The sequence below is a fragment of the Macaca fascicularis genome, chromosome 5, assembly GCF_037993035.2.
Source record: "Macaca fascicularis isolate 582-1 chromosome 5, T2T-MFA8v1.1".
NCBI lineage: Eukaryota > Metazoa > Chordata > Mammalia > Primates > Cercopithecidae > Macaca > Macaca fascicularis.
The window spans coordinates 133,868,319-133,891,829 of NC_088379.1; the positions used below are offsets into that span (position 1 = coordinate 133,868,319).

At 43.3% G+C, this 23,511-nt stretch overlaps 1 protein-coding gene across 16 annotated transcripts in view; it reads left to right on the top strand.

Moving 5' to 3' along the window:
* JADE1 (jade family PHD finger 1) overlaps positions 1 to 22,480 on the top strand; it is a 67,976-nt gene extending 45,496 nt beyond the window's left edge. For 10 of the 16 annotated variants that reach the window (XM_045392870.3, XM_065545467.2, XM_045392872.3 and 7 more), the window contains exons 8-12: positions 1,452 to 1,619; positions 3,439 to 3,555; positions 8,595 to 9,116; positions 14,825 to 14,942; positions 18,622 to 20,579. In XM_045392870.3, coding sequence (XP_045248805.1) covers positions 1,452 to 1,619; positions 3,439 to 3,555; positions 8,595 to 9,116; positions 14,825 to 14,942; positions 18,622 to 19,532 — 1,836 coding nt within the window. In that variant the 3' untranslated portion in view covers positions 19,533 to 20,579. Of the gene's footprint in view, positions 1 to 1,451; positions 1,620 to 3,438; positions 3,556 to 8,594; positions 9,117 to 14,824; positions 14,943 to 16,348; positions 16,407 to 18,621 lie in introns of all 16 variants that reach the window. The other 6 variants (XM_005555913.4, XM_005555912.4, XM_045392873.2 and 3 more) reach the window with 2 other exon arrangements.
* Positions 22,481 to 23,511: the final 1,031 nt, after the last annotated feature.

Below are 23,511 nucleotides of genomic sequence, written 5' to 3' on the forward strand. Positions count from 1 at the left end.
TTTTATCAGTGAGTTAACTGATGTCAGGGCAGGGTTGTGCAAGCTCTCACAGCGGGCGTGTGGCAGAGTTGTAACTTAAGGCTTTTGGATGCCCCCTTCTTCACCTTCTGTTCTTTCTGCCCTATCACCTTGTCTTTTTTCCTCAACATTTACTTCATTTTTCCTTTGAGAAATCCTTCATGGTTTATCTTTAAGGCATACTTTATGTAATCTCCTAAATTAGCTTAGACCTGCTTTTCCAGTAAAAAAAATTCCTTCCTTCAGTTGTGATTGTAGAATATCTGATACAGACCTTTAGTATTTTGAAACCTTTATAGTGTCACTTAACTCTGTTAAAATTTTTTTTCTAGTAAGTCTGCATTGACAGTAGCTTATTCGTGGCCCTGACACAGTGCTCCGAGGCGTCCATCTGAAGTGTGACTTTTCTTTGCTTAACTCTCATCCTTGTGGTTTCCTCTTTGCATCGTCGTGGGATTCAGATTGCATAGTGGCTGTGTTTTTTCTGTCTGAAGAATTAGAGCTATGCTACTGTGACTCTCGACTTCCTGACTTCCAGGTCATTTAAGGACAAAGTTCTGAACAGTTGGGGTTTTAAAGGGCTCTCTGAATATGCTCCTGGTACCATCGTGGTTTTTATTTATTCACTTACTTAACATTAACCTTTTTTGTCTTTGAACTGTCTTAATTACTTTAGTTGTAAAAGCCTTGATTTCTGTAGTTTATGCCATCTTGTGTAATTTTGCCATCTTGTACAAAACAGGCTTTGTTTTATTTTTTAATTTAAATTATTTTTTGTCTCCATTTCTGAAAGGCTGAATTTGTTTTAAATATCAGCTAAGGAGATGACATTCTCTCTGTGTAAAAGGTCTTCTTTTTCTGCCCTGTCGTGTCCACTGGGAGAGTACTGGGATCTAGTTGGTGTGGAGTTTGCTTAGCCTAGGGAGTGTGCTTGCTTCTCTCCCGTTCCCATTGCCATCTCATTCAGCAGCTTTGGGAGATTCTCTCAACTGCTGTGTGCTTTTTCTCCACACTCTGTATCCCACCTCTGTCAGGAAAGTAGAAGAATAGCTTCTCTCACGGAGCCCTGTGGAGTGTTTTGAGGACTTACTGCTCAATATTTAGAAACTTGGTATGGATGGGTTTCTGCGGCAACACAGCAAAGCGGATTTCACATAAACCTTTCTGTCCTCAAGTAGTTTCCAGGACCACCCTCTGCTAAGTAAATATGTATTGTATCAGCAGAGCTCACATACCTCCTAAATGCTACTGTGAGGCTGCCTGGCATTTTTCCTAAGGGGAGAGGATTCATAGCCAGGAAGCTATGGGAGTGTCTCTACTTTGGTGGTAGTTCTGTTAAAATCTTTCTAAGTGTTTTAAAATGAATAGATATAATGGGAAAAATAATATTTTCTCTTTCTCTCTATTCCTCTGGGGTGTGCTGTGGATCACAGGCCTGTTATGGAATCCTCAAGGTGCCAGAGGGAAGCTGGCTGTGCCGGACATGTGCCCTGGGGGTTCAGCCAAAATGTCTGCTGTGTCCGAAGAAGGGTGGAGCTATGAAGCCCACGCGTAGCGGAACCAAGTGGGTCCACGTCAGCTGTGCTCTATGGATCCCTGAGGTAAGTGTGGATCTTTTTTGTTGTTTTTACTTTTTTTGAGACAGAGTCTTACTCTGTCATCCAGGCTGGAGTGCGGTGAGCTGGATCATGGCTCAATGCATCCTTGACCTGCTGGGCTCAAGTGATCCTCCCACCTCAGCCTTTTGAGTAGCTAAGATTATAGGCATGTGCTACCAGGCCCAGCTTATTTTTTATTTTTTGTAGTGAAGGGATCTCTCTTTGTTGCCCTGGCTGGTCTCAAACTCCTGGGTTCAAGTGGTCCTCTTTCCTTGGCTTCCCAAAGTGTTGGCTCATGCTTGTAATCACTGTGCCTGGTCAAGCATGGTTTTTAATAGCACCTTAGTTCAGAAGATCCTGGCTTTTAACTGGTATTCGGTGGGTGGGTGGAGAACCATGCATAAATAGGCAGCGTTGTAGCTGATGAGTAAAAAGACACCTTTTAATTGCTACCTTTTTCCTTGGGGAAAAAACTGAATCTTAAGCACACTGTCATCTTGTCATGGAATGTCAATTTGTGGAAATGTTAGCTGGAAGCAGCAGTCACTTGGGACTGTAAGTTTGTGGTGGGCAAACTTCGCCTCACCCTTCCATCACAGTGAGCCTTCCTATCGCGACCCTCGCTCCCGGGAGCAGACCCGCAGCACTTAACCAGCTGTGGCCTGGGCGTGCCATTCCCCAGGGATCAGCTGTATGTCCTGTGTGTGGCAAGCTGTACATGAGGCACCACCATGGTTAAAAAAAAACCACTCTTAGTCATACTTTGGTCATTTTTATTTAAACTCTTATTGTGCCTCAACCTTTTTTTTTTTTTGAGACGGAGTCTCGCTCTGTCGCCCAGGCGGGAGTGCAGTGGCATGATCTCAGCTCACTGCAAGCTCCACCTCCCGGGTTCACGCCATTCTCCTGCCTCAGCTTCCCAAGTAGCTGGGACTATAGGCGCCCGCCAACACGCCTGGCTAGTTTTTTTGTATTTTTAGTAGAGACAGGGTTTCACTGTGGTCTCGATCTCCTGACCTTGTGATCCACCCGCCTCGGCCTCCCAAAGTGCTGGGATTACAGGCGTGAGCCACCATGCCTGGCCAGCCTCAACCTTTTAAATTTCAGGTCTGGTCTAATTTATTTCTGGTCTCAGACCTTGACTAATATAATTTGCAATTCAAATTCCAGCATTTTTGGGGTGTGATTTTGGTACATTTTCCTCCCAGGGAAAATCATTTGAGGATGATTTGGATTGAGGTTTCATGATTCGGGTCTTGGTAGCACTGGGTCTCGTGGTTTGGTATTGATGGGATACAATTTGGTGATCCAGGCTGAATGCAGATTAATACCTTATTTATCTTTGTAATTTCCCATCTTGAACGTAGTCATGTTTCAGACTGAAGAAAATGGTTTTCTTTGGCGAGAGATTAAAAACAGGTTATATTTACTTACCCTGTTGTTGACAACCTGTTTGAATATATTTAAGATGGATTTTTAGTCTTGACCGATTTGTCATGGGCTAGAGATTATAGATGGCATTGTCCTGGTACATGAGTGTTTGTCATCAGACGCTCTGGTGAGAAGTGAAAACTCAGTTATCTAAGTGTTTTTCACAAACAGGGATGTCTGTCAGATGGGGACTGGGCTCTGGGCTCAGTTGGCACTGGGGCTGTTCTGAGGCTTTTAAAGTAAGGGTTTGCTTTGTTCCAGGTGAGTGAGTGCCCCTTGCCACTGTCTGGTAGGAGAGTTGTAGGAAAGTAATGGATCTTTTAGTTTGTGACATTCATGTTCAGCCTTTGATGACCTGTGCCACCCTGTCTTGCTATTTTCGGACCTTTAGGTGAGCATTGGCAGCCCAGAGAAGATGGAGCCCATCACCAAGGTGTCACATATTCCCAGCAGTCGGTGGGCGCTAGTGTGCAGCCTCTGCAATGAGAAGTTTGGGGCCTCTATACAGGTAATTAGCTTCCTAAGAATGGCTTCATTTTCCTTTCCTGTGTGGTGGGGAGCAAGTGAGGGAAGGCTCTGTGAAGGGTTTGGAGAGGGGACTAGAATCCAGGAAGCAGGTCGAGGCTCCCAAGGGGTGACTCCATCCCCAGTTCGCACACCTTTAACTGTATCTGGTGTAACCAGAACCCAAGCTTTCACAGTCACAGGGTAGTTCAGAAGTTCCCCTGAACTGTGAGGCGGTTCTTGTCTCTCGCTACCCTCTTTCTGCCCAAAGTCTAACATCGCAGCTTCTTTCCATAGGCCAACGCCTCCTAGGAGTCTTAGTGAGAAGTTCCTTGACATGGCATTTGAGAGTTGGCCACCCTCCCACCTGCAGTCACTGAGTGTAGCTGCAGACCCTGGCCCAGCTCTGTGGTGGCCTCCTGAGATTGCAGGTTTCCGTGGTGCGCGCACAACTGTTAGTAATCAAGGGGACATGCTGATGCATTTGCATTTGGAAAAACAAAGACTCTTTGAACACAGCCTGGGTAGATGGGCATCTGTGAGGAGCTCCTGTGTATGCTGTCAGCCGATTGGAACATCATCTGGTTGTCTGATTCTTTATGGCACTTCGTGTGCGTGCATGCGTGTGTGTGTGTGTGAGAGAGAGCCTGAGCTAGAGAGTGCATGCACACCTGTGTGTAAACATGTTGCCTGTCTGCTTTTGCATATCCAGGTACAGACAAGCATAGGATGTCTTGAGATAGGGGAATTAAGGAGGGAATATAGATGGCATACTGTTTTTCACATGGTCTAAGACCCTACCTGAGGAGTTCATTTTTAGGTGTCACATTATTGACATCTTGCCAGTCAGGATTAGAGAGACCTGCAGTGCTGTGTGTGGCTGATGGGGGCCCTTCAGGCTAAGTTTGGATCTTTTGGGATGTACCAGCACAGGCCCCAGGCTCTTCTTCCTTGGTTTCCTCATTGAACTCTGGGAGCAGAGGCACTGTTTTGGGATGGCTTCTTTCTCAATGCAGAAAACACAGCAGCTCAGCACAGGCATAAGCTCCAAGAGCATAGTCATACTGTCAGCCATGGGTTTTAAAGAAATGACCTCATTTGGCAAAGTCAGTTTGTATTTTGGCTGATAAATACTTCTTTTGGGAAGGTGGTTTTAAAATTTTTTCTTGGCCGGGCGCGGTGGCTCAAGCCTGTAATCCCAGCACTTTGGGAGGCCGAGATGGGCGGATCACAAGGTCAGGAGATCGAGACCATCCTGGCTAACATGGTGAAACCCCATCTCTACTAAAAATACAAAAAACCAGCCGGGCGAGGTGGCGGGCGCCTGTAGTCCCAGCTACTCGGGAGGCTGAGGCAGGAGAATGGCGTAAACCCGGGAAGCGGAGCTTGCAGTGAGCTGAGATCCAGCCACTGCACTCCAGCCTGGGCGACAGAGCGAGACTCCGTCTCAAAAAAAAAAAAAAAAAAAAATTTTTTTTCTTTTTTCTTTTTTTGAGACAGTCTCACTCTGTTGCCCAGGCTGGAGTGCAGTGGCATGATCTCGGCTCACTGCAACCTCCGCCTCCTGGGTTTAAGCAATTCTCCTGCCTCAGCCTTCTGAGTAGCTAAGGCGCACGCCAGCATGCCCGACCAATTCTCATTTTGTATTTTTGTATCTCATTTTGTATAAGTAGAGATGGGGTTTCACCATGTTGGCCAGGCTGGTCTCGAACTCCTGACCTCATGATCCACCCACCTTGGCCTCCCAAAGTGCTGGAATTACAGGCTTGAGCCACCGTGCCTGGCTATTTTTTTTTTTTTTTTTTTTTTTTGAGACGGAGTCTCGCTCTGTCGCCCAGGCTGGGGTGCAGTGGCCGGATCTCAGCTCACTGCAAGCTCCGCCTCCCGGGTTCACGCCATTCTCCTGCCTCAGCCTCCTGAGTAGCTGGGACTACAGGCGCCCGCCACCTCGCCCGGCTAGTTTTTTGTACTTTTTTAGTAGAGACGGGTTTCACCGTGTTAGCCAGGATGGTCTCGCTCTCCTGACCTCGTGATCCGCCCGTCTCGGCCTCCCAAAGTGCTGGGATTACAGGCGTGAGCCACCGCGCCCGGCCAATTTTTTAATATTCTTAACAAGCCAAGTGCTTCTACTTTTCTTCTTTATCACTTCGACTGGTATTCAAGAATCCAAAATATAACAGAAATATTTGGAGGGTGGGTCATGAGACAGCTGGTAGGATTTGGCTGGGGACCTTGAAATAGTGGAGATATTTTTGGCATGTGAATACATGACAAACGCCTCTGACCCGAGTTGGATTGGGGAAGGAGGAGGGAAGAGTGGAGAAGGAAGAGAAAAGGGCAGGGAGCTGATGTACTTAAGTGTGTGTGTGTATGCATGTGTGAGTGTGAGTGTGTGTGAATATGCGTATGTGTGATTATGCGTATGTGTGTGAGCATGCAAATGTGAGTGCGTGTGGGGGTGTGAGTATGCATGTGATTATGCATGCGTATGTGTGATTATGCGTGTGTGTGTGAGCATGCAAATGTGAGTGCGTGTGGGGGTGTGAGTATGCATGTGATTATGCATGTGTATGTGTGATGTGTGTGTGTGAGCATGCAAATGTGAGTGTGTGTGGGGGTGTGAGTATGCATGGGATTATGCATGTGTATGTGTGTATGCATGTGTATTTGGTTATGCATGTGTATGCTGTGAGTATGCATTAATGTGTATTTGAGTATGCGTGTGAATGTATGTGTGTGTGAATATGCATGTGAGTATGCGTATGTGTGAGTGCATATGTGTGTATGCAAGTGCGTGTATGTGTGAGTATGCATGTGAGTATGCTTGTATGAGTATGCATGTGTGTATGCATGTATGTGTGCATAAAAATGCGTGAGTATGCGTGTGTATATGTGTATGCATTTGTGTATGTGTATGCATGTGTATGTGTGTGAGTATGCATGTGTAAGTATGCGTATGCACGTGTGCACTGGCAGGAAACAGGCTGCAGCAGACCACGTTCCCTGGTGTTCTGAGCGTAGGATTTATGCCCTTTCCTGAGTATGCCAATCCTGGTCCATAATTAATGTTTAAAAGAGGTGGGCGAATGGGATCTTTGTTTCCCTTTTGAAGAGAGATGATATAATGGCTTTTTTGTTGCCATTGACCTCTTTTTCCCAGAACATTAATCTAAAGAAGAGGCCAAAGAAGGCTGATGATTTTTCATATCTTCACAGAATGGATTGATTTTATTAAAAGAATTCCTCTCTGAAATGTCTGCAGCTGTGAAGGCTCTGGTTTACGTTTCTGAAACATCTGTTTGCTGAGTCAACCTGAATGGGAAAACCCAGAGGAAGGCCATTTGGCGTTTTTACAAAGTCCTGTATAAATATTCTGCTGCAGTTCATTTCTCTTTAGGGTTAGAGCACTTGGGTTAAGTGTAGTTTAAGCCAAACACAGATAGTGTCTCAGTCATCTGTTCCCACTTTTGCTTCCCACTTGGCTGTGTGCTACAAGGGAAGACACTTTGTCTTCTCATGACAGTGGCCAGGTGTGTGTGTGTGTGTGTGTGCGCGCGCGCGCACGCGTGTGTGTGTGTTCTGCCACCAAAGCTGATTTCACACATTTCTTAGAATTCAGGTTATTTATAGAGAAAACACAGATTTATGTCAGTCTGTGTGGTTGAGGTGTTTGTAAGGGTGGAATGGTGAAGGGAGCTGGATTTTCTCCTCTTCTCAGTAAAAAAGACCTCATAGTAATGGAAGAAAGCCTGGCTGGCAGCGAGTTTCCTCTTAAATACTGAAATGATTAGGGGGAAATCCTTAGCTCTAGCCTCTGCCATCCGTGGTGATGTGATTCAGGATCTGTTGAATGAGTTGAATTCAACTTCTCAGTTGGCTTGAAGCCACTGAATTCTACAGCTCTGTGCAGCCCCTGGCATGCCCTGGGGATCACTTGGCCTCACACAATGCAGTGCTGCTTTTCAGGGACTGGCTTCAGTCACCATGAGGAACCACCTTCTAGGGATTTGCTCAGCGAGATCAGTGGAGGAGGAGTGAATCACTTTGCTCCTGCTACACCAGAGACTTGCTGTCTGGATCAAAGGCACTAAATTGTGGCTCTGTTAGGCAGTGAGGGGGAGGTGTTCTTCTGTATAGGTGGCTGACAGCTGGCCTCTAGGTTGACCTCCCTGTGACCCATGGGAAGGGTCTTTCATGGTTCTGCCTCTCTTCAGTGGCCAGGCGCGGCGTGCACAGATCTCAGGGCTCAGAGCCCTCCATGCATCTGGTGAAGCTTCTTCACAAGTGTGAAGACCTTTCCCCACCTTTCCTGTGCTGGATTCCTCGTCTCCTATTCTTCGGGGTTTTTATTCAGTTTCTCCTTGGTGCTGCTTCAAGGAAGTGCACTGTTCATTTTCTCACTTGTGTTGGGACTCTTCCTGGCTGGGGAGTCAGAATGAGGATTTGTGTTCAAACTGTGAGTAGCAGTCATTCTTCCCAAGAAGGTTCTTACTCGAGTTTACACCAAAGAGCTCAAATCCGTAATAAAACGAAAGTGGACTTTGCATATTGAGTACAAATTCTTTTGAATATGATCGTAGTGCCACACCTCCTTCCTCTACACATGTTATTTGTATAATATGTCTGCTTCAAGATGGGATTTGGATGTAGTTACTTTTCCGAGGAAGTTAGGGTTTGGTTGATTAAACCTTTCGTTTGAAGAGGGCCCTTAAATTCCAAGACTTGGCTGGGTGCAGTGGCTCACGCCTGTAATCCCAGCACTTTGGGAGGCTGAGATGGGCGGATCTCTTTTGCCCAAGAGTTGGAGACCAACCTGGGCAACATAGGGAGACCTCATCTCTACAAAAAAATCCCAAGCCTTACCTCTTTCAAAACATGACATGATCTTCCAGGGTTAATCCACGTACAACTTTCCTGTCACAGCACATTCTTGAAGCATGGCTCTTCTCTGTGCGTGTGTACATGGGTGCCTAGCACTGCGGGTCTTCCGCCATGGTTGCTCTATAACGGTCTATTATCATATTCTTTGTGTGTTCTTACCAGTGCTCTGTGAAGAACTGCCGCACGGCCTTCCATGTGACTTGTGCTTTTGACCGGGGCCTGGAGATGAAGACCATCTTAGCAGAGAATGATGAAGTCAAGTTCAAGTCCTATTGCCCAAAGCACAGCTCACATAGGAAACCTGAGGAGAGTCTTGGCAAGGGGGCTGCACAGGAGAATGGGGCCCCTGAGTGTTCCCCCCGGAATCCGCTGGAGCCCTTTGCCAGCCTTGAGCAGAACCGGGAGGAGGCCCACCGGGTGAGTGTCCGTAAGCAGAAGCTGCAGCAGTTGGAGGATGAGTTCTACACCTTCGTCAACCTGCTGGATGTTGCCAGGGCTCTGCGGCTGCCTGAGGAAGTAGTGGATTTCCTGTACCAGTACTGGAAGCTGAAGAGGAAGGTCAACTTCAACAAGCCCCTGATCACCCCAAAGAAAGACGAAGAGGACAATCTAGCCAAGCGGGAGCAGGATGTCTTGTTTAGGAGGCTGCAGCTGTTCACGCACCTGCGGCAGGACCTGGAGAGGGTAATGATTGACACTGACACCTTATAGTGACTTAGAGAAGAAGATGCAAAGAGGCGAACGCTTGCCCAGAGCAAGAAATGATAGCCAGTCATATACTGTCAGATCCTTGTACACACCACAGCATGAGGTTGTGTTGGTTAAAAATATTTATGGGCTGGTAAACTCATTGTACATATGTGCAAAACTGCCACTGAGTGGGGAGCTTCTTTGTGATTTTTTTTTTTAAACACTTTCCCATTAATCTTTACTGGTTTATAAGATCAAATGGGGTGTGTCTTCCCTACCCTACCCCCATTCCTTCATTCTAGAGCTAGAGTGAATGAGCCCCAAGAAAATGACCCAAGGAGTTGACTCAGGATTGTTTACAGACTGATTTAGAAAACCAGCATGGATTTCATTTCTAAAGGAGGGGCCAGAGAGGGGAGAATTGCGTGTTGAGTCCGAGGAAACACTAGGTGCTGGTGATGGGCTTGTGAAGGAAGCTAAGACCGGCTGCTCACTGGCCCCGGCTTTGTTTCTTGGGTAATTCACAGGGGAATTCCCGGTACTGTCACGTAGCAGAGCAGGCAGTGGGTGCTGATGTGTGTGCATGAGCTGTATGTACACATGCATATATCTGTTACAGAAGATACTCCTGGCAGTGAGGTGCTAAGTCATCACTGAGGGTGTGTGTGTCCCCGTGTCCATCCGTGTCTCTGTTGTGTGTGTGTGTGCAGCTATGGGTGGGATTCCTGGTACACAGCGGTGTCAGATCTGTCTGAGGAGCCCCAGTCATGCTCAGCACGCTACAGGTGTTGTTTGTCACACTGAGATTGCTGAATGTCGTGGCTGTTGGCTGCCGAGCCTCAGCTGCTGGCACTTCCTTCCGCTGTTTGCTGCTTTTGTGCCTCCCCGACTTTCCATCACCTCTGGAGTCCCGTCTGGAAGTCCCTTCCTGCTACAGGAATAATGAGGAGTGGGCTGCCTCCCCCTTGGGCCTCCTACTCTCTGTAGGTAGTTTCTGGCTGAGGCTTGCTAATTGGGGATGCTTCTTAGAGCATCTTCCACATCAGCTCCCCTGGCTGCTGGCTACCGATTAAATTCATCAGTGTGAACGAGGTAGGAGCGAGGTTTTCTGGCCTGAAGCGGTCTGCACTGAAAGGTACCCAAGTAGCCTGAAACAGTTAACACATCTCCCCCAAGCCGCTCGCTTATTAGTGGGGAGTGATTCACCTGCCTGGGAGAGACTCTTGACTCATAGATGATTTGAAATGGGAGTGCGGGCAAAGAACAGGGAAAGACCCGGGAAGCACTGGACCAAAAAAGTGCGATCTCATGGAGACCTGCGTAGCCCTGTTAGAGATGGCGTAGAAGTGAAAGTCTTTTAAAGGGAGCATTAGCGATCCTTTTAGTACACAACTGAGTGCCAGCTTATTTGTGATGCCCCTTCTCAGACCAGGTTAGGATTCCTGGGAAGGCGGGGGATTCGGGCCCTGGAGGAGGCAGGAGCCTGGAGCAGGTTTGTGAGGCTTTTGTGCTCCCCTACGCCCCCTGGTGGTGAGTGTAAAGAAGACTTTGCCTCTCACAACTACATGTATGTGTGGCATTTTTGTTAGAGATGAGAGAAGGATTGAGAAGGATAAACTGGAATCCTGGTGAGAAGCCTTTATGCCAGCCCGACACCTGCTGTAATTGGGGTGCATGAGCTGTGGAGTCAGATAGTTGTTGGGAGGGGGAGGACAAGAAGTCTATTGTTTGGACTGTGTTTGTCTCACAATCACCACAAAATAAAAGTGTAGAAAATGCTTGTGGTGTACTAACTCTTTTCTGTACTTAAGTTACTCAGATTAACATGCACTTCTAATTCTAAACATTTTTTTTGGAGTCATCACTGTCGCTGTTTAAGTAGAACAATGCCAACAATGTATGAGAAACAGGGAATAAATCAGGATTTGTGTGTGTATGTGTGTGGCATTACTTACATTTACTTTATTAAAAAGCCTAAGGAACTTTAGGGAATTTGTATTCAGTTTATTTTTATTTTTTTGAGACAGAGTCTCACTTTGTTGCCCAGGCTGGAGCGCAGTGGCGCGATCTCAGCTCACTGCAGCCTCCGCCTCCCGGGTTCAAGTGATTCTCCTGCCTCAGCCTCATGAATAGCCGGGATTACAGGCATGTGTCACTATGCCTGGCTAATTTTTGTATTTTTGGTAGAGACCGGGTTTCACCATGTTGGTCAGGTTGGTCTTGAACTCCTGACCTCAAGTGATCCACCCACTGTGGCCTCCCAGAGTGTTGGGATTACAGGCGTGAGCCACTGCACCCAGCCTTAGACTCAGTTTAAAATGGGCTTATTGTCATGAAAAAAATACCCCAAATTTGCCATGATGCCTGTGATGGTGAAGGCATTAAAAAATCGAAATCTTTGCCTTGCCCAGAAAGTTGCACAGTTATTTGTAATTGTAAACAGTAAGTGTATCAGGGCAGGGGTGACAATAAAAAAACAATCATTACTACCAACTTGTTTTCTCAAGTAAGTTAGTTTTCTATTTAATTCACACAATATCAGCTTGTAGCAGATCCTCAAAAATCATTTAATACATGTGACTACAATCAAGGCATATGATCATTCTCAGACTGACAAATGAGTGGCCATCATTAGAAATGCAGACAACTGATTATGGTGACTGCTCTTCCTTCAAACACACACCTCGGGGCATTGCACACCTGGGTACCAGTTCTGGATCTGGAAGTTAGGTGACAGGAGTAGATTTCAGGAGGGCTTGGGAGCACACAACTTTTAAGAAGACAAAGTTGTTGATGTGGTGGGTAGCCATGTCATTCCCAAGGCTGCCACTTCACTCTCATTCCTTTCCCTGAAAATATGCAGTAAACGTGAGTTCAGCAAATGACTATTTATTTAGATAAAGACATGCTACCACTGCACTCTGGCTAGCATTATGGAAAGTGGCCAAGTCCTGGGGGCAGTCCTGTAGTCACTCAGTGGAATGGTCACCTTTGAAAATCTGGTAGTGTCTACAGTGTCCCCTGAAAAAAAGGCACGTTGAACTTTAGTGCTGCAAACAGTTTTGAATTCAAGAAGGCACACTGAAACCACTTTTGGATTTCTTAGAGCAGTGGTCCTCAGGGTGTTGTGTCTGACCCGGAAACTTAGGAATGCAAAGTCATGGGCCCCACCTCCAGAGGGTGGTTCTGTTTTGTGGGTACCCCATGTCCCGTTTAGGGACACTGCTCTAGGGGAAAGTGATGATCAGGTTTAAGGTGGTGTGAGAGTGTACCTGGAGATGGTTTAAATGGTTTTTTTCAGATACCTCCTTGCAGGCAGTTGGGAGAAGAGAAAGCAGGGTAGGGAGCTTGGTGCAGCGGGTGCAGTGGGTGCAGGAAGGGACAAGTTGGGTGTGTTTTGAGGATGGGAGAGCATCAGTCCAGCTCTGCAGGTGGAGGTTGCTGAGCGTTGTCCTACCGGGAGCATAAGGGAAGTCAGGTTTAGAGTCCTCACTACTATAAAGTGGAGTTAGGCTGGTTTGTTCCAATTGAAAACCATGCCCTTTGCTTTTTGGGTTTACATTTAGATATTTCCCATCAGAGATCATGAGGAATAGGAGTGGGATTTTTCTATGTAGCAGCCATGGTTTGGTCAAAGCTACCAAAATTAAATTTGAATAATATACAAAGTTCAAATTCCCTGGCTTCCCTGTTTTCCATTTTCAAGGATAATTTCAAGTAAGAGAGATATAAGTGTCTCTGTTACACATCTGATTTGAATATGAGAGCAACCTGTCTGCTCCTAAGATGTCAGAATTTGTTTCCATTTTTTATTTCCAGGAGTGAGATTCCTTGTTAATGTAAAAACGGTTGTTTCCTAGAAGTTTTGAATCTGCTATGGATCTAGGTCTGGCCCCTCTTTCTTGAGCTTCACTCTTAATCTCCCCTGGGTAGAACAATATTATCAAAGAGAGTAGTCTGTTAACCACTTCCATTCGCAAGTTGGTGAAAATTTCTATAAAGGACACTGCTTCTTGGATTGAGGGTGTGCAACTGTCAGAAAACAAAAGAGACTACCTTAACTAGGCTGATTGACATCCGTGTAATATTTACTATGAGACAGGGAGAGTGTTTTTATTCTCAATTCTTTAATTTTAAAATAATTAAGACAGGAAATGTTAGTGACATAAGGGATTGATACAGAAAAAAAGACGGGAAGATCCTGAAAGTGAATTGGTTAGGGGCAGGAGAAGCCTGACTTGGCATTTTCCTGTTGAGGCCAGGAGATTTTACTGTGATGCAAATGGGAAAGCCTGTGTTCGGTCTCTCTTAATGCTTCATGTCCTTTTGCAAATGAGACTGCCTTTAGCACAAGTGGAATTGTTAGGGTTTAGTCTACACTTAGACTACACCAGAGTGCAAAATCTTTTGTGTCTTCACAAGGCTTGTTGATGCTTGTTGATGTCCTCAATGCCAAAAGAAAAGGTTGGTGACCTTTGGACTTTTTTCACTTAAACTAGGGTGATACTACTTTATTGAGTTTATGGGGAAAAATTTTAAAGGTGGCAGGGGAAAAGTTTGCTCATAATGGGATTTTTTAGGAAAGTGAAGGCCAGCCTGTAGGAGCTAATGGGAAAGATGTGGTCAGATAAAGACATGCAACCACTCCTGCCAGTGAGATTACTTAGGAAGTCTTGTCTACATATTCCTGAAGAAGGGTTTAATTGTGTATTTGGTGTGCTGTGTCTGACATCTGTGTTTTCAGGCCCATGTAATCTAATCAGGTTGACCAATAGATTTTAGGACTGAAGGATTAAGGGAGTTTAGAGACTAATTCTTTAAATTTTGTATATTGAGTGATGACAGGTGGGGAACAAATCTGAATGTTGATTACTGAGCATACGTTAGGGTTATGTGATCCAAAGCAGTCGCACATCAGATAGGAAGTAGAGCCAACTCTCAGCACTGAGTCTTTTCAGTTACAAGTGAATCAGGAGAGGGCAATACCAGTTTTTCAAGTGATGATACGAAGAACTGGACTGGAGATGTCTAACCAGCACATCATTGGCAAAGCTGGAAATTTCCTAGGCATTTGCACACCTCATAGCAACACATAAACTACCTGCTAACTCCAGGCCTTTCAGTGAGTTCAGTGTGCAGTTGACAAAGACATTCACTAGGATTCTTGGTAACCATTTGGTCTTCCAGTGGGCCTGGTGCAGGGGGCTCCACTTTGATGACCCTTGGCCCCATGTTGACCTAGTTCAGCCTTCAGAAGATAGTTGATAAAGTGCAGCGGAAGTGGCTTCTGAGCTGCTTTAAAGCCATTGGCCATCCAAGTAATAGAAGATATTGATGCAATAATAATCAAAGACTGGCAAGAGGTTGCAAGTTTTGACTTGGACACGAATGGCCTCTGTGCCAGGATGGGTTAGGTGTGGTGGAGGAGGCAGGACTTTTGTACCAGTTCTCTAGGTGTCCCTCCCACTCCTGTGGGTCCCTGACCCTCTTCAGTGTTGCTGCTGCCTATATTCAGGGGTATATGTGGAATCCTTACCAAAATGAGATTAAAGATTGGATGAAATGTTTAAAGTACATATTGATTTCAAGTATCTGTCAAGGCCCTAGTAGGAGTAATTTCTCTTAGGTAAAGAAATTTAAAAAGCACCAAAGTACTGTTATACTGTATTGCTTACTTAGAATCTTTATTCTCTACATTCTAGGTTCGGAACCTCACTTACATGGTGACCCGCAGGGAAAAGATTAAACGGTCTGTGTGCAAAGTCCAGGAACAGATATTCAATCTTTACACTAAGCTTTTGGAGCAAGAAAGAGTTTCAGGTATGCATTAAGCCCTGGTAGGTCAAAGTATAGGGCAGGAGTTTGTAAGCTTTAACACTGTTGAGGAAGAAATAATGATTTCTTAATTTTCTTATAGAAGAATTTAAGAAGCATAGACGTTCATATTTAAAGGCAGTCTTTAATTTGAGGCATCATGTTTAAGGGAAAAAGCTATGAATTTGCCCTCTATAAATATGGGCAGAATCCTATGTTCTCTGCTTACTGAGCAAACACATGAAAGCCTTTGAGTCTCCCCAATTTCTTCATGTGCAAAATGGGGATATCTCAAGCTACCTCTTGGAATTGAGAGACTAAAATGAAACAGTGACTTATAGATGACACAGTACTTGGTAAACACATCATGGGGGTACCTAACAGGTTTATATTCAGCCATGGGTTCTATCTGTAACATGGTAAATATGGTAAATATCTCTTAAGACTGTACTTAACACAGTTCATTTTTAGATAATGTTTACAGTAGGCTTTTTTGGTGCAGATGGGTTGTTGAATATTTCTGAGATTGCGCACCAAATATTTATTTAGTGTCTTCTATTTTATATTGCCCTGGGCTAGGCAAACAGACAAAGAAAACTAGGGTATATACTTCCTCTACTCTGGAGAACATATCAGTTACTTGGAGATCAAGGGCAAAGATCAAGTTGGGCAGGTTGTTTAACCTCTCTGAGATTCCGTTGATCTTAAAGTTTCTTTTAGAATCAAGACCCCTTAAGTGCGTTTGACTACATTCTGTGATCATAAGCCCCAAAAGTAGGTAGTATAACGATTTCAGAGAAGGAGAGCTGCTGAGTGTGGATCAGGCAGAATTAGGGACCCATGGAACAGGTAGGTCTTAGACTGGACATCATTGGAAGATAGCGTCTCTCTCCTGCCTTGGACTGCCCTTTACAGTTATAGCAGCACCATTCTTGGTGCTTGCATTGTGCAATCATAGTTGATTTACTCTTGTTTTTGTGCATTTGTGGCTTTTTGTCACTCCATCTAGATTATTATGGTGCACAGAGACAACGAAGTTGTTATAACCTGTTGCGTTGAAATCCAAATTCTGGTTTCTCTAGCCAATTATGTGCGACTAGAGGGAGCTGGTTCATCTGAAGAAATAAAAAACGGTTTAGGGAGGTTTAAATGATGTTTTTGAAGTGTTAGTTTGAATGCAATAACTTATTGACATCCTTGATATTTTCTTCCCAAGATTAAGTATTTTCCAGGTGAATCAAGTGTATATTATTAGCTGGAACTTGGAGTTTAATTGTTAAGATTTTAAAAATAAATTTTCTAAGTAGGGTGTCATGTAAAAGTAGTTCGATTCAGACTCCCTAAGGTGAGCTCTTTCTTCATGATTCCTACCTGAACACAAATAAGTGAGATCTGTTTAACTCTCTTGGAAGACTGTCTGGTGCAGATCACCGAGCCTACAGCAGCAAATGCCGAGCTGGGATCACTGATGTAAGTTGTGCCTGTGGAGTTGTGCCATTGGAGGGCTTTCTGCAACTCTTAAGTCATTATGTAATGAGTGATTCCCTGTAAAAATAAGCCATAAAGAGCATTTTCATCTGGTTTCATTTGAGTTATTTCTCATGGATATTGCAGGCAGGTTTTTGCATTTCATGGCTGAGGTTTTTACTGGGTGAGCGAATGATATTCTTAATAAGGCTGGGAGTAGTTTTGTGGTAACAGAGCTGTAATGTAGATCTGCATTCAGAAATCCTACTATTTCAGAAAAGGAAAACAAATCCTCCTTTCATTCTGAGATAAGAACCATAGGTATGATCAGTTGAAAACATTTATCTTCCTGTAGGATACTGTTGAGTAATGCAGTTGAAACCCTTTAGGGTGCTTTTATTTTCTTTTTCCAGTCCTAGGCTTCAGTTATGTTCTTATTCATGCCTAAAGGCTGTCTCCTGCCTGAAGTAGAGCAGATGGTCATGATTTATGTGTCATTTAGGGTCCGTGGTTTAAACTGTGTGATTCTGAGAGTGGGTAGGGTCATTTGGCTGAGTTCTCAGTGGCAACAGTGCTTATGGGGGGGGGGGTCATGAGTTGGAGGCTCTCTAGAGACATGGGTTACAGTTAAGGAGATAGAAATCAGAGTTCAGAAAATGTTAGCCTCTTCTTACCATTCTCTTTTCCCGTGGCAGGTGATTGAGTAAAAGAAATATATTCAGTGTGATGTGAAGGTGGATTCTAATGATTGATTCTTGAGAAAGCAGCATTTCCAAACCAGCAGGTTGTGAAATACCTCTTCCTGTGGTCATGACGGCTCTGTGTTCTGAGTCGCTAGCTATGTTTCATTTGCTCGCAGTGTCTGTGTCTGCTGAGCCTAGGTTCTCATATGGCCTCCTGTCTCATACCCTGGGGCTGAACCTTGTTTTCTTGGTGGTTCATATCTTATGGGAGACAGAAAATATGAGAACTGCTCTTTCTAGATGTTCTTGAGGCTGTTGTAGAGTCATGGTCTTTATGACAAACTCTAATGAATTCACCCACTAGGGGTAACAACTCATTAGTGGGTTGTGAGATGAATTCAGTGGATCATGACCAGCATTAAAAACAAGTAAAGTATAATAGGAAATGTCAGAGTGTATTATCAAGTGATGAGGGTTAATATTATTTCGTGAAATGTGAACTCTTACTAGGTCATGCTGTGGAATTTAGTCACTGTGATTTGCATCAAAAAAATTTGAAAAACATCAGTTTAACTTACTTCCAGTTGAATGACAATTCAGTTGAATCCCACAAATGTATTTTGCACGTAATAATGAATATTTTTTGGAACACTTACTATGTGTCAAGAATTATTTTAAGGCCAGGCACGGTGGCTCATGCCTGTAATCCCAGCACTTTGGGAGGCTGAGGCAGGCAGATCATGAGGTCAGGGGATCGAGACCACGCTGGCTAATATGGTGAAACCCTGTGTCTACTAAAAAAGTACAAAAAAATTAGCCAGGCGTGGTAGCGGGCACCTGTAGTCCCAGCTACTCTGAGGCTGAGGCAGGAGAATGGCGTGAACCCAGGAGGCGGAGCTTGCAGTGAGCCAAGATCGCTCCACGGCACTCCAGCCTGGGCAACAGTGCAAGACTCTGTCTCAAAAAAAAAAAAAAAAAAAATTATTTTAAACATTTCGTTTATTCATTTCACATGTTTACATGTATTTGTCCTCCTAATAACCCTGTGAGGGTATAGACACTTAGAGATAGAAACCCCGGACCCTGCTTTTTGGGTACTCTTAGTCTCGTACTGGAGGCGGAAGACTGGACCGTGGAGGAGCGCGGTGCAGTTGCTGCTCTGTAACCAGGTAGAGGGAGCAGAGGCAGCCATCAACCACCTGATGGGTTCTGCATGGAGTCCCCTCTGAAAATCAGATCAGTTATTTTGTTCGGAGGAACATGTATTTATTTGAGGAGGTACAGTTTTTTGAAAAATTATGTGAGCTTCAGCTGTTTCAGAAAATGTTGCATATTGAGTCTGCAGATTGAATGGAGATTCTCAAGGCAGGTCATCTCTTCACTATAAAAACCAAATTTGTACAAACTTGGTGGTGTAAGTGTTGTGTTGTTGGGTGGGGAGTTCACATAAATTGGGCCACACTGAGGGTCTAGAATTTTATTCTTACGGATTTGCTTCTGTTGTAATTTTTCTTTATTTGTGGTTTTGTTTATAGGTGTGCCTTCTTCTTCCTGCTCCTCCTCCTCACTGGAAAACATGCTTTTGTTTAACAGTCCTTCTGTGGGCCCTGATGCTCCCAAGATAGAGGACTTGAAGTGGCATTCCGCGTTCTTCAGAAAACAAATGGGTACTTCCTTGGTTCATTCGCTGAAAAAGCCCCATAAGCGAGATCCTTTGCAGAATAGCACTGGAAGGGAAGGCAAAACCCTGCTGAAGCAGCCAGACCTCTGTGGTAGAAGGGAGGGGATGGTGGTCCCAGAGAGCTTTTTGGGTTTGGAAAAGACCTTTGCAGAAGCACGTCTCATATCAGCACAACAGAAAAATGGTGTGGTGATGCCAGACCACGGGAAAAGAAGAGACAATCGTTTTCATTGTGATCTCATTAAAGGAGACTTAAAGGACAAATCTTTTAAACAGAGTCACAAGCCTCTCAGGTCCTCAGATGTGTCCCAGAGGCATCTGGACAACACAAGAGCTGCCACCTCCCCTGGAGTGGGGCAGTCAGCACCTGGCACAAGGAAGGAGATAGTGCCCAAGTGCAATGGCTCCCTAATCAAAGTAAACTATAATCAGACTGCAGTCAAAGTGCCTACAACACCTGCCAGCCCAGTGAAAAACTGGGGAGGATTCCGGATTCCAAAGAAGGGGGAACGGCAGCAGCAGGGAGAGGCCCACGATGGGGCCTGCCACCAGCACTCAGACTACCCATATTTGGGCTTAGGCCGAGTTCCAGCCAAGGAAAGGGCAAAAAGCAAATTAAAATCCGACAATGAGAATGACGGGTATGTCCCCGATGTGGAAATGAGTGACTCAGAGAGTGAGGCATCAGAAAAGAAATGTATACACACCAGCAGCACTATCAGCAGGAGGACAGACATTATCAGGAGAAGCATCTTGGCTTCTTGATGCAACAGAGATGACACGGAAGCCCTTTGGGCTCGTCATTGGGTGTGCTAGAGGAGACCTCTGATGGAGGGAGAAGCAGAAACCCATTAATCCTGAGCTACACAAACACATTTACTTGCAATTCAGATAAATTGTTTTCCAGAGTCATTTTTAAATCATTTTTGTGAGAAGTTTGTGTTATTTGCAACTTGTTGAGGAAACAGAAGAGTAGATTGTAACCGTAAGACATTGCTAAGACTAGTACCTGAACTAAACACTAAAATAAGAATGAAATAAGTTTTAAAGAAGGCAAGGCTTAAATAAGCGTCATGAATTTTTATAGCCCTCTGCATTCTTCCCAAAGCACAAACTCGTGGTTACCTGAATATAGGGAACCAGATACGGTTCTTGAGAAACCCTCATGGCACCATTCATAGCCCATAAAGTTTATTTTCTAGGACTGTGGTCGATCTTGAAATCCTATTTATATTTGGCCCTCAAGGCTATTTTTGTTGCATTATAGTATACAGGCAGCAGCTCTGAAGCTTCAGTAACACTAGGAAATTTATGTGTAAATATAGCAGTCAGGGAAGAGAATTTTTAAAAGGTCATTATTGAAGGAGCTGAGGGGACAGGGTAGAGCTGCTGCAATGTGGAGATTTAGGGTAATATAGCAAGGTCCTGCTGCTTGAAGCCTGTGAGTGGGTTGTGGATATGGGACTGGTGGAGAGTGAGACTGTTAGGAAAGTTGTATCTATGAATAAGGGCAGTTGAAGTACAATTTTTACCAGTCCACTTGACCTTCTTCTTCCCTAACCACTGGCTCTTGAGCCAGCTTGGGATTTCCCTGGCCATTGCCAATACCTGGCCATCTGGCTTCCAATAGTACAATGGCTACTCAAGTTCAAGTGAAGAACTTCCAGACTCTGGTGACTCTTACTTCCCAGAGCCAACCACTAGTGCATATGTCAGGGAATCCGGGCTTCCAACATGAACGGATTCCTTAAGAAAAAGGAAAAAAAAAAAAAAAAAAAAAAAAAAAAAAAAAAAAAGGAAAAAAGAGAAAAAGCGAAATAGGTTATATTTTAAAAACAATAGAAAGGCAATAAGTTGCGATAAGCTCTTACTATTGACCAAGGTTATACAGGAAAGAGACTGAAGTGCACCCTTGAATAGGTTTTCTGTAGTCAGAGTTCTAAACTCTAATTTGTAACTTGGACTTTCTAATTGCAAATGGCAATAACTAGTAAGTTATCAGCAATAATAAATTTAGCATTAAATTTGAGTACAATGTTTTGTTTTTGCACTCACTGTAGTGCATATGTATTAAGACAGTGGATAGTGTTTAGGTCCTGTTAATTTTCTTTGGAATTCAATGTGGTTGTGAATCAAACTTAAGGAAGGAAAGTTTAAATAGCAATGAGATACAGAATTATGGGCCTTTGGAACAAGCCCGACTTCCCCTAAATTCTCTTTAGTTTGTTAATACCAGTATTCAGATTCCTGATTCATTTATACATCTGTTTCCATATGGCAGGGACATTATGATACTTAATGAATAATGCTTTGAGTTCTGCAGTTAACTTTCAAGTCTTCCAGATGATTGTCAACAACAAAAAAGGCTTATTGAATTCCATCTTGCTATGCAAGTTTTATCAGATGATCAAATAGTAGATCTGATGCATCCCTATTGTATGTATGACATTTTCAAACCAAGTCTTAACTTTTGAAGTCATTTTAGTAGCTAATTCAGGGGAGGGGAAAGAATGACGCAGGTTTTTAGACTGACTGACTATTTTTGAGCTATGGGGCTCATTTTGAAAGACTGCTGTCCAGATCAGCTTGTTGCTACAGATAATAGAAGGTTCTTATGAATCCAAGTTGTATATTCACTTGTAGCATAATTTAAAAATTAGATTTTTTTTGCATATGAGCAAAAACCTTTTGCTGGATACAGGAGAAGGTTGGACTTTATCTACAGTTATCTTTTGACTACAGCAACAGCTCTGGGTGAGAGTAGAATTTATAGAGGGATAATTTGTCAAGCCATAGAAAGAAAATCTAAATTAATAGTATCACCTCTCACCATTTTAAGAGGTATCAGATTCATTTGCACTATTAGGAATGCTAGTTTTGTGCAAAAATAATGCCTTACCTGTTTTTTCCCCACATTTAGGTTGAAAAGCTTTCAAATGTTCCAAGTTATGCTGAACCAAAAAACAAAACAAAAACAAAACAAAAAATATTAAAAAAAAAAAACCCACACAAAAACAAAACACACAAAAATAAAAAGCCCACACTTTTTATTCCTGCTTCAAAATGCAAATGGTATAGAGCACGGTTTCTCTGACAGTATAATGATAGCTTTGTGAATTAGTTTCATGTCATGCTGGGAACTCTGTATGAGGTGGCCATAAGTAGCAACCAGCCCAAACACCCACTTGCATTCTATTAGTATGGAACCATTTGCATTTTTTTTTTAAGCTTTATCTTTCCTTGTGCATCCTGACCAAGAAATATCTTTGATTATGATTAATGTATTATGTCAAAATGTAGGCTAGTTAAACTTTTGTAAAGTTGCCTGGAATGTCATTTGTTAGGTTTTAAACACAAGATCTAAATGAAGGGTTTTATGTGTTGTGTACAAATCTTAATTATTTTGAAATGGACAAACTTGTCATTACATTTGTAACCTTGTACAGAGGATTTTTCACTATGTGCCTAGCTTGGTGTCCATTCAGCTAAAATTGAAAAAAAAAAAAGGTGCATGAAGAGTTAAAAATCAAATTAAAGTATATGTAGAGATGACTATTTTATATTACATGACCCAATCCTGTATTTATTTCTACCCCCTTTTTGAAAGTATTTATAAAACTAGTTGAGGACAGCTGTATTTTTTTGTTGAACTATTTAGTAGAATTGTGCCTTTTTGTCTGTATGTGAATAAATGCTGTACATTTTGCAATACATTTTAAGTGTCTTCTGAAATCTGCTTTTGCTAAATATTTAAAGGTATATATGACTTAGCAGTCCTGAATCAGTTGTTTACTGTTGCCCAATTTAAATCAGGAATGAGAACTGTAGAGAACATATCAAGATTGTGCAGAGCATAGATTCAATGCGCTGCTTTCTGGCTCAACTCTGATGGTGGAACTGAAAAATAACGGTTTGGTTTTAGTCTTCCTCACCTGGAGTTCTTTCCAGAATACAGTTTTGGATCTGAAAATATAGAATCGTTGAAACAACATAGACTTCAGGGTCAGAGAGAACTGTATTTAAAGGCTAAACTATAGTTTACCAGGCATGTGACATTGGCCAAGTCACTGAACCGTTTTAAGCCTCAGTTTTCCCAGAAAGAGGATAACATCTTAGTATCTTAGATACTGAAGTAGTTGTGATTATTTAAAGCAAGTCCATTGAGCACCTTACAGAGAGCATATATTAGGCGTTTAGTAAGTGGTAGGCTATTATTTTTATTAGGAACAAGACACTGATATTTGCAATGTTATTTTAACTGATGAGCTTTCTGAGGTGAAAAAATACTCCTGAATGATGGGAAGGTTGTATTTATAACACAACCTTTAAATAATTTTAAAAATAATTTTTCGAAGAGCAGTTTCATTAAATGCTTTCTTTTGATCACAGAACTCTGGGACAATAGGGCAAAAAAAAGAGATTATCTGCATTATACACCTTAAGACTTGGCCAAGATCGCAGCAGTAGGTACTGGCAGAACTGGGCCTACACTCATTCTCATTTCTAATTTTGAGTTCTCCCTGCCTGAAACAATCTTTTGTACATCCACTACATGCAGAAATTAGCATATAGTGAAATGTACCTTTTTCTTTATGTTGGGAACAGCAAAACTGGTGTGAATTATGTATTCTCATGTAGATTATAATGATTAGGATCCAAAACAGGATAGCTATCTTAGTCTAATTTATAATTTTTGTAAGGATTTGGCCAGTTAAAAAAAAATTATTCGTACATTTTGCTAAAA